Source organism: Micrasema longulum, unplaced genomic scaffold, assembly GCF_059751315.1.
Source record: "Micrasema longulum isolate JH-2025_06_02 unplaced genomic scaffold, ASM5975131v1 h1tg000487l, whole genome shotgun sequence".
Lineage (NCBI taxonomy): Eukaryota > Metazoa > Arthropoda > Insecta > Trichoptera > Brachycentridae > Micrasema > Micrasema longulum.
In genome coordinates this window covers 1,521,518-1,533,543 of record NW_028277684.1, presented here as the reverse complement: position 1 = coordinate 1,533,543, position 12,026 = coordinate 1,521,518, and the positions used below count along the sequence as shown (strand labels likewise).

Here is a 12,026-nt window from a genome sequence, read left to right as displayed (position 1 = left end):
TATACCTAGTACGTAGGTATAGGGTACAGGGTTTACTCTGGTGATGGAGTTTAGCGTTAGCATTGTGAATCTCCAATAAAATGCTAATTGAAGTTGTTACGTTTAATAAAACCTCAATGAATAATACATAAAATGAAAATAGTAGTAGGTACCTAATATTAGAATAGCAGTTAGCGAATTGACTAGATAATATTATATATCACTAGCAGTTACCAAGTTGGTACATCTTGATAGCACGTATAATTCAGAGCATTTAGCAGATCCAGCAGCAATTTTAGAATACTGTAAAAAAAACATAAAAAGATTTTGGCTGATAGAAAATCTCTGAGGTTAAAAAATAGATCGTTACCTTCTTTTGGAGTAAAATTGAAACCAGGGGAAAGGTGGTAGGGAAAATCCTGAATATTGCCCAATCATTTTCGGAGGGAAAAATATACCGAATATCATGGATGACCAGAAAAAGATCGTCACCTTTTAGAAAGAAAACCTTCTAGATATATTCTATTAGCATTAGCATCAATAATAGCGTGTAACATGTTACGATACTTTATTTTCATAGCACGCTAGTGATAAGAAAAAAAGCGTTAATTTTCACCACTCGTTTGTGTCGACCTGACCCTAGTGTGCGTGACGAAAATGAATTGAGCCGAGTGAATATTCCCTGTAAGTATGTTGTAAGAGGAGCTTCCAGCCGAGTGCTTGCGCAGTTTTCCGAAGTTTTCCGACCGCTTCCCGAAGAGGCCCGAGCCTCGCAGGTCGTGTAGCGCTCGACATTCTTCGACCAGGCCGTGCATTGCGCGCGCGATTTCCCGCGATGGATTTTTCCCGTGTCTCTTCATTGGGTAGCCGAAGTTTGGTTACCTGAAAATCCCTTCGCAGGGCTCGGATATTATCTGTTGAGCTTTCGGGTTCGCAGGGCTCCCGCTGAACGTCGGTCAGTACCGCGCCTTGCATTATTTACTCTCTCCGAATAATAGTGTATTGTATATAAATATATATATATATATATACTCGTACCTAACGCAAATATCCACTATGCGCTCGGTGAAACGTGAAAACTTATAATTAGAGTTATGATTAAATAATACTTCTATCGGTATTTTCGTAATTACGTGAAGAATCGACAAATTGTAAGTAGATTTATTATACTGTCTGAGCACGTTTAACAAAATAAACAAACATCCACGGGTCACGGGTCACGGGACTGAGAGCCGCGCATGGAGAATTTTTTTATTTTTTAAATGTTAAATGAAAATGTATTTCGACTGGGGAAAATAACGTCACGATATACAAGATTAATCTCTCGATTCCGGTTGACCAGCTTTTAATTTAGTAAGGCAATATATTACGGATAATAGACCCGGAAAGCAGTAACAGAGCGTTCTCAGGAAAGGTGTGATAACGCACTTTTTCTTCAATTACTGTCTGTGGGACATTTTAATGGTGACAGTAAATATTGAATTTATTCACCCATAAATACTCTTAGATTTTGATTTTTGATAGACTTGATGTTTTCAATTTCTTGTTATTTATTCACACAGCCAAAATAATGATTACGATTTGTTTACTTATACTTTGGTCAAATGCTGTAGATACATTTCTTCAACACAGCACTAAGATAACATAAATGAAGTAATCATTTGTTACCCCAGTAAATATTGGTTTAAGAGTTTACGCTACCCATTTTACCTCGCTACTGTTTGCTAACCATGTGCATATATAGGAATAACGGAACTCGGTATTTCTTTTCCACCTTCGGTAGACTATATACAGAATACAGAACATCGTATTTCACGATCTATTTAAGCATTTTTTCTGAAAATAAATTTGCATCGAGTAATTTGATTGTTTTATTCGCAAACGAGTGCTATAATTTCATATTTAGGAATCTATCTACACAGTGTAGGGCTACTAATGAATAAAAAATCACAAATTAATTCAATTTATTTTACCTTAGCCGCACCTTACACTCCACTCCACAGAGCACTGAGGTCGTAATACCAGTTTGCTTATATTTAATGATTATACGACCAGGCTTACGCTTTTGATACCAATGCATAAATAATTGTAAGTAAATAATTAAAACTCAAATGTAAAAAAATATATACATTTCTGGACATCATATTGATTGGATGATTTAGTTTATCTCCTGTATTGATTTCATCATTTTATTCATTTTAATTATTCAGTGAGTCGGGGTCGGGGGGAATATGGCAATAAAAAAATACGAGTAATTTGAATTTTTCGTATGTGGAAAAGGGAATATTCTCAAAAGTCAAATACCAAAAAATATTTGGTTTATTAATTAAGCACGACTAACCATCAAAAAGTAAAAATAAAAAATAAAAAATAAAATTTTTGATTTGAAGAAAGTAAAACACAGTCAAAATGCGATATTACCCCACTAGTGGGGTATTATGGTACAACTAAAAAGTAAGACGTACACTTTTCGCAAAAGTTTATTGTATGTACAACATACACATATATTTTTTATCTCATTTTCTTGTCCCAAATAGCACTTACGATCAAGATGAATCTTCTTCAAATTAATATAATTTATGGGCCGCATTAAAGTGCGTCCAAGTTCGTTGAAACGTCCAGAGATCTCGCGAATAGAGCCTTTTTTCTGCATAATATCTTCTTTAGCTTTCTGCAGTGCTTCCACCGTTCATCGTTTCGTTTTGTACTGTCGAGGCATTCTAAAATAAATATAAGCTCGTTAGCACAAATCCCCAACTAACTACTTATTTAGAAACTTTGCTGGTCTGTCTTAAAACTGTATTTTTTTTAATGTTACTATACCACTGTCGACTGTTTGTTTCTTTAAATAAATAAATAACTGTGGCATACTAGCCACCACGTGACATTCTTAACGTCAAAACAAAACGCATTCAAAATGGCATCACAAACAAACACAGAGTTGCGAGTCACGGACCTTATTTTACAAATTTATTCTCAGAAATTCATCGACAGTGTTTATTTTTGATACAGTAACTATCACAAATAAAGTTTCAAGAAACTTTTAGTGAATATATTTTCAGGCTTTCCTTGGGTTTTCAGCCGTAATTCAATAACAGTTTCGCTGCGATCGCCATGCGGTCCGTTCTCCATAAGTACTGTCAAAATGAAGTATTCTTCTCCAACATCACATTTAGAAGGCATCAATCTTTTTCCCTCTCTGACTCTCTCAATGTCCAAGATTCTACTCCGTATAGGAATAATGAAAAATTCGGAGTTTGGAAAAGAGAACCTTCGTATATTTGGTAATGCTTCGATGCTTCCACATCTTTATAAGTCTACCCATTACAACTTTTGCCATATTTTATGTACCTTTATTGATTTAAAAAATGTACGACTATAAAGGCACTACATTTTATCAATAAATTATATTTATGTTAAAATCTATTCTTTATATTTATATAACCTACACTACCTATAAATAATCTGTTAAGACAGTTTTATTTCTGTATCTTTGAATAATTATATGAACAGTCATGTCTATTTTTAAATCAATTTCTGTCGATCCAACCCTTAAAGATATAACCCTTTTCAACGGGAGCGAAAAACCGTTCGAAATTCGAATGTAAAAATACCAACAATTAGAAATAAAAACCTACCTTCATTGACATATTAAATATTCTCATAAAAAAACGTGTAAAAATTTCGATGGTGACATTACAAGAGCGAAATTTGTAAACGTTAGTTAACTTACTTTATTTTAATTTGTTTTGTTTTATTTTATACTTACTTCTTCTCACTACTGTTTCCTTTCGCTCTTTTTTCTTCTCCGCTTAACACCTCTTTTATTTGTCTGTTGTATTCTGCGTCCAGCTGTTATCATTTTATCTCGCCAAGTGTCCTGTCCGTAGAGCAAAATTAAAATGGCAGCGGGCAGGACACACACTTATCAAGCAAACATTATTATTGTTATGTCTATATTATTCATTTATATCTCTTTCAAACATTTTTTATTGAAATAAACAGTTTACAAAGATACATTTGTTTATTATACGCTTGAAATTGTTTATAGGAAGAAAATTGGAAAAGGCAAATAAAATTGAAAACAATTGTACATATGAAGTCGTATAAGCTGTTGTTTTATCTAATAAAATAAAATAAACACGTATGTATTGAAAAAAAGTTTTATTTCATTTGTATTCATCGTCATCATCACTCTAGTCTTATTTGAAAAAAGCTTCATTAAAACAATCTTATATTTTATTTAATAACGAACAAAGAAAGAACAAACTAAGTATCGAAAAATGGGTGGTAGGGGAGAGCGGGGTTGAATGTGCTGAATAAAAACTTTTAGTTTTTGAATTTATCTTTAGTTTTCGTCAATTCTCAATAGCATTTATAAGTTTTTTTGCGACGGTGCGACGTGCGACACGGCAAAATTAACCCCGCTGTGGGGCTGGTTGTGCAGTACATAATGTTTAGCATTTTTAATTAATAAAAAGGTTTTAAGAGTGTAAAAATAATAATAAAACAAATATCATTTGTTGATCTAATAATACAAACACTTTGAGAAAATGGAAGAAAAAATAATCAACTCTTCTTCTCATTATTAAATCAAACTTAAAATGACATCTTAATTTATTGTTCCTAACAACTGACACTCCCACTCACTGCCAATAACCGACTTATTGAACGGATTTCTTCTTTTGTTTTTGTCTCTTTCTCACAAACACCGGCCACAGAACAGAGCCTCTGTCTTCCGGGTCATAAGTTCTATTATTGTGCTCTTACTTATACAGCAAAACAGGCTCATTGTGGTATTGGGATCACTTTCACAAATATTTTTTGTACTAAAATTCAGCGTATTTATACAAATTTTGATTTTCAAATCCGGTGTGAAAATGTCCATTTGAAGATCAGAAAAAATACAACTTCATGATTCAAATAAATAAGAGAGATATATCAAGTCTTGTACCCTATGTAGACTCGTGCTACACCAGAGCCACACAATAGTTAAAAATGACAGCAGTCTTATTTCCAATAATAGTAGCCCTGGCAGTGAGCCGGCGTACGTCAATAATTAAACAAATTAAATCAACATCGTTATTAATACGTTTTTAAAATACGTTAAACTAAAATAATATATTTAAATTTGTTGCAACAGAGAGGAAAATCATTTTTGAGAAGGGAATATGAAAGTCTAGGCATTTGCGGGGCTTATGACCTGTCATAGGCTGGTTTTAAGTGGCCACTTTGCACACTTTGTAACATTCACCATTCTGCCTATGTTTGAACATCCACATTTTCTCAACTCTTCCATCTGTCGACTTTTGCGAAGTAAAAGAGCTGAAACCTTTATCATGTGGGTAAGATTAATCCGGCTGAACCGATTCACCTACTAGGCAACGCCTAAAGACAATTTTCCAATTTTCATACTTCTTTTACCAAGTAGTTAATTCAACAATGTCTCCCTAGGGAGTTGTTCATATTATACATAGGGAAAATTCAGCTAGTCTGCAAGCATTTGGACATACTCAAAACACTGTCAAAATAATATAGCTGCAATTCTATAGAAATAAAAATGTCGCCCTAGGGAGCTGTTCATATTTAAATTTATAACAAATTTAAATATGAACAACTCCCTAGGGAGGAAATTCAGCTAGTCTGCAAGCATTTGGACATACTAAAAACACTGTTAAAATAATATAGCTGCAATTCTATAGAAATAAAATCCACGCCTATAGTATGTAGCTGTAACTCTCAGATTTTCATAAAACGCTCTTTAAACCAACCGCAGCCGTTCCGATTGATTTTTCAATGTTGAACGATAAAATAATCCAGTTTTTCGCGGAATTCCTTATTACGAAAATTGCGAAAACCGATGTAGGAATTCTCGAACGCAAGATGTCCCACTTCTCTCTTCTCACCCACCCACCCTCTCTGCGTAGCGCCAACCGTTCTACGCGATAACTTTATTAGTTTATTCAATTTCGAACAATTTGATATTATTCTTGGCAAGCTCATTTATAAAGACGGAGTTATATGATAAACAAAGGAAGAATATTTATTTTCTTACGGTATTTTATATTATTTGACTTGCCACCCCATTTCGCCTAGGATTGGATTTGCATATTATATTAATTTGTCATTTTTTCCAAAGGTTACTTTCAAAAATTTACATTTATGTTTTATGACTATTCTTAATTCTATGTTTTTTTGTTTTTTTTTCATCATCATTCCCTTTCCGGACCTAATGGTGCACATGACACTGCAAGCGTACACCAATCGCAGCATATCTGGATTTTTTTGTTACATAAATGTAAAATGATCAGTCTTACGCTTCAGTTGCCAGTCCAGGGACTATGATATATTTTAGTGTAAAAACACCTTTTTAAAAAAATATTTTCATGTCAATGGGAATCGAACCCGAGACATCTTGCATGGTAGGCAAATGCGCTGACCACTACACCACGAGGCCGACAATTTTTTTTTTAGAAGAGAAATATTTGTGTTTTTGTGATTAAGTTACCCAAAAAATTTAAGTTTGGTGCATTTTTAACGAGTTGTAAATAACTTATTATTAGAAAATAGGAATCAAGTTGAGGTAGTGAGGTTCGAACTTTAGACCTCTGATTCGTGAGTCTGCAACACTAACCACGGGACCACAACCCGATTCGATATGCATATATTTTTTCTATATTATTTTTTGTAAAATCACGATACAAATTTATTCTGTCGATCGGTTTCAGAACATGACTGTTTCTTTGTCAAGGTTTTTATATGTATTGATTTTATACAAAGAAAATATTAATTATATACTATGTTGACTCGTAATTTTCCATTGAAAAAGTGATTCTAAATGTTCCCACCAGACGATTAAGGATGCACAATACGTTTCCCCTTCCAGTATTCAATAGCTATGCGCACTGTATCTCCTTATCTCAAATCATGAGGTTGTTTAATGGTGTGGAAAAAAGATATTGATGTATTTAGTGATGGTCTACTCAAATACAAAAATTCCTTGACTAAAAAAATTCAATCGTACATCTAATATTACGTTTCGTGCATTTGTTTTGAAGTATTCCATTAATTTAATATAATTGATTGTTACTTCATCTTTTTTTTGTAGCTAATTTTACTATAATTACTATTATTTAATTTATTTATTTTAATTTTATTTGGGAAACCAACAGCTTTACAAACATATGTATAGTAAACAAACAGATATAGTGTATAAACTCAGAACCAATAACAGATTTCCACCAAGTATACAAAGTTAGAAAAGAAAATATTTTTAATATTTATACAAATACATATAAGTTTAGACATATAAAAAGGTTATTTTCATGTACTCGTATATATTTTTCAATAATCAAAAGAACCGTAATTAATTAAAGAACAGATAGTGATTGTGAATTGGGCGGGATTACGAAAAAAAAACGTATTATTATTACGAGACTATTAAATTGTATAAATTACATCTATTTTGAATAAATTTTCATTAAAATTTATCTAAATTTTAATGAATTGCATTTATAACATTTATTATAAAAAAAATTTGGTCTATTTAAAATTTAAAATTTTTCTTCATTATTGGTTTTCACATAGTGAAAATGTTTAGTGTTATTATTTTTTATTTTATAAATTTATATTATACATTGTTATATCTTTTACTGTCTGTAAACTATTAATAAATAAATAATTTAACATTAATTAATAATTTAAATTATAAATAACCAACCTTATTTAAAGTATTTATTTCTACTAAATATGTATATCCGGGTCCAGGCGGATAAAGAATACTGTTATTTTATTTATTTTATTTTATTAACATAAACGGCAAACCTGCCTTTTACAAACATTTATAATACTAACATATTTGGCTTAAAATATATAATTTTTTTTTAAAACATATATTTCCTTATACCCAAGATTTATAAAACAAAAATTAAACCTAATAATTATGCAGCATATTTAGTAGAAAGTTTCAATAACAAAACATTCCACAGTAATACAACAAGAAAATCATAAGTACTGTTTCATACAGCTGGGCAAAGTGAACAAAAAACTGTATATATTATGAAATGCAGTGTTTTAGACTCTTGATGTCTATTCTTAGTTAAAAATCCTGGAAACCCCGAGTTCAATTCCTGGAAGGGCCGACTTTAAGTGTTTTTACACCGCAATATTTCATTGACTCTGGACTGACACTTGAAGCGTAATACTGATCACCTTGCCTTCCATGTAACAAAAAACAATCTAGATACACTGCAATTAGAGTACCAATGCAGTGCTCTATACACCATTCGGTGTGGGTGGGGAACCGATGATAACGAAATATGTATTTTTGTAAGGTTTGTGCCATGTATGAATTTACCGTCTTCCTTCATATATATAAAAGGCAATGTTCGTATGTGTGTCGTCGATAGGCTAAATAACTACTAGACCGATTAACGCGCGATTTTTTGCAAAATAGTGATCTTTGGCCTGGGCATTTTTATAGTTTTTCAAATCTTCAATCTGTTTCTTCAATTGAAAATTAATTATACCAAGTTTTGGAATTCAACCATAAACAAGTACTTTAACATATTACAACAGAGATGAAGAACATTTTAAAGAAGGTAATATAGAAGTCAAGGCATCTACAGGGCTTATGACCTGTCATTGGCTGGTTTAAGTGGCCACTTTACACACTGTGTAACATTCACCATTCTGCCCGACCGACAGCACCGACACAAAAAAATTATTTCTGATTGCCTTTCTAAAAAAAAAAATTGGGACAGTTTTGAGGTGCGGAAAACAGGACAACGAAACATCGATTTTGTTTATTTTAGTAAGGCATAAAAGGTCCGACGTGCAGTTGTCTTTTTCGCACATTAGGAGGGCATCTGCAAGACAGTGACAGAAAAACAATGTACGAATACTTATTTATCAAAATTCGCTGTCAGCGCAAATCTTCACAATTTATGTGATCCTAAAGACAAACGTCATTTTAACAGAATACATTTTTTTTGCGTTTATTTAATCTACTTTATATATGAGTATATACTCAAATCTAGCAATAGCAAAGCATTGCCGGGTATAGCTCGGATATAAAGAAAATAAAAATATAAAAAATAATTGCAGAACGCCTTCTAACAAGCAATCGGCATAACATCAACGCATTATTCCGGCCGAATTAAGTGTTGACATAAGTTGTGTTCATTTTTTCCAAATAAAGAGAAAAAAACAGAACGAAAAATACCACACATTAGTCTATAACGTATTACCCTTCATTAGTCAATAATTCATAGTATCTTTACCATTCACTGCGCGAATTTCGTGACAAGCTTTGACAGCTTTATTCCCTCGATTGAACACGAACAGAGGGTGTCAAAAATGCTCACTTTTATCTAAATTCCATTTTGAAGGCTTGTAATAAAAAAACACATAGTATGTAACCTAAAAGCAAAAACAAAATATCTTGTAGCGCAGAAAATTTTCTTTCGAATGACGTATAACTTCTTTTTATTTTGTTTTACTTTTGGTGCTCATTTTCAAATTTGGAAAGCAACTGACATAAATTGTGCTAACACCTAATACATAGGTAATAGGTACCCATATTGAATTTTATATAACCGGTTAAGGCTTATTTTATAATTTTGATGTGTATTTCAGAATTTGCAGAATTTTTCGATTCCCTCCTCCTCGTACGAAGTTATTTTAAAAGTTACACAACTTTTCATGATTTTCAAATTGTTTGGGGTGGATTTTTCAGATTCTTTCAAGTCAAGTCAAGAAGCCAAGTTGACGAGCTATTCATGAATTCCGGTTTTGGGCCCCTTTACCCAATCTTTCAGATCTATTCATAATTTCTTTCAGGAAGTTTTTAAAAAGATTTCTTCCTCTTTCTTTCTTTAAAATTCGAACACTCTAGCTATCTTCGTTGTCCTATCCACAATTCACACTTTACGTCCCTGTCTACTGTCAAACGGTTTCATTATTTATACTAAACTAATATTAATGTATCATCGTACATCGATAACTGCATGAAATAACTGAAAGATATATCCATATTCTAATGTGTTATGGTGTTTTATAATGTTATGATGTAACTAAATCTGAGTATTATTTTTGCCGGGGTAATAGTGGTCATTCACTGGTGATTCTGCTATTTTAAAAAAATAATTTTAATTATAATTGTAATACTTGTATTTCAATAAAAAAGTAAAAGTACTTAGAAAAATTAATGTGTTTTTTATAGTTTTTTTATATTTTTTACGCTTAAATAAATTAAATTTATACATTTAATGTGGATTTCACTACAAGCTGATCCTTAAACGGTCATTCATTGGTGCTTTGGCCCTAATGATACAAAAAAGATACGGTTTAAAGACAGACCAGCGAAGTTTTTAAATAAAAATCATACATATTAAATTGTGGTACAACAAAAGGGCGTGTTTATGTGTATTTATATGAGAGTAAGTGAAGAGGTGTGTTTGTGTGTATGTGTGTGGGAGTAAGTGTTCAGGTGTGTGTAAGTGTGAGCATCATTAAATAGCAAGTGGGATCGTATCGCAGCCAGAAACAATGAGTCTTAATTTATTTTTAAATAAATTAAGGGGCGTGTTAAATATACTAATAGATGAAAAAAAGCATTTCAGTTAAAACAAGATAGAGGAAAGAGTGGTGTGCATGATTAGTGCTACAGACTGGCAGATTGAATAAATACTTATTTTTTGTCTCGCGAAAGGGGACATTAAGATTAATTTTGGAGAGTAGGTTAAAAGAGTCTACTTTATTATTAAATCATTTATATAAATAGCATAATTCAGACATAGTGCGTCTATTTTCAAGGGTAAAAAATCCATTTTGTTTAACAGATTGTTCAACAATTCTTTCTATGTTTGTTATATATTGTGGGCTCCACACAACGGATGCAAACTCCAAGTTACTGCGTACAAAAGTGTTATATAAAGTTTTTAATGAAAGGGAGAAGACCGTTGATCTAGAGTATTATCATTATCATATCCGCACATGGTGGTGCATAGGGTGCTGCATTGGTACTTCAAATGCTAAGTATCGTGGTTATATATTAAATGAAGGTCGCTTTAGGTGCCCTAAAGTATTGGCAGTGTAAACCAATATAATGTAAAAATGCATGTCAATCTTGCCAGGAATCGAACCCGGGACCTAAATAATTTGTTCATGTAGATTTTTTCTGTCCTGTCAGGTGGCGCGGGGAGGGGTCAGGATAAGGGGCGGGCAAGATGGCGGTCCCAGAAGCCGTGGTGATGGAAACTCTGAGAGGGTGCTCGTCCAGTGCTGACCGGTGGCCGGGGCCGAGACTGGTTAAGATATTTGTCTCCAGCGCCTTTAATGGTAAGATCACGTTTGGTTTTTATTGTAGCGACAGTCCTATGGTAAAATAATAATTCTGTATCGACAGTAGCAAAATCGTTCATCCATTAAATCTTCAAATCACAAGTTTAGAGATAATGAGACAAAAATCCTACAAATCTAAATTAATATGTACAATACTTCACGTGTTGTTGATTTGCGCTTGAATTTTATATATTTAATCAACAGGTGCCCTCTAGGAGGTAGAGAGAGTGTTGCTAGCACATAGTAAGAAAGTTCAGTAGTTAAAAAAAATATGTATTTGTTAATAGACCATCAAACTATGTCCATTAAAAAAAATATATTTTTATGTATCGTAGTATTAGTGCTATGATTTTTTTTAGTATCGTTATTTTGAAATTACTCCGCACGTGACGTCACAAGTTCTCGTCGGAGAGTTCTGCTGATTGGTGAGTTGGCTCCCCGGAAACCAAAAATCTATCACAATACTATCATTGGTTTATTCGGAAGAACTTGTGACGTAGTTTAGAAGTTTAGAGTAGATCATTTTCATAATTTTTTTCATACATTTTCGAGAAACTTTGCCATACAATTAAATGATCATTTTTTTACCGCGTGAAAGAAAACTTATTTCTGAAATTTGGCTTGTTTTAATATTTTTCAACGCCGAGAAAAAGATCTCAAAAATATGCCGAGGGAAATATTGAGAGTAAGTAATCGCTAGATTT

At 32.5% G+C, this 12,026-nt stretch overlaps 1 protein-coding gene across 1 annotated transcript in view; it reads left to right on the top strand.

The window, feature by feature from the left end:
• The first annotated feature begins 758 nt into the window (after nucleotides 1–758).
• Nucleotides 759–12,026, top strand: part of LOC148281201 (protein qui-1) — a 49,251-nt gene continuing 37,983 nt past the window's right edge. The window contains exons 1-2 of the mRNA XM_088227096.1: nucleotides 759–1,130; nucleotides 11,171–11,319. Of these exons, the coding sequence (XP_088083222.1) occupies nucleotides 11,208–11,319 (112 nt within the window). The 5' untranslated portion in view covers nucleotides 759–1,130; nucleotides 11,171–11,207. The remainder of the gene's footprint in view (nucleotides 1,131–11,170; nucleotides 11,320–12,026) is intronic.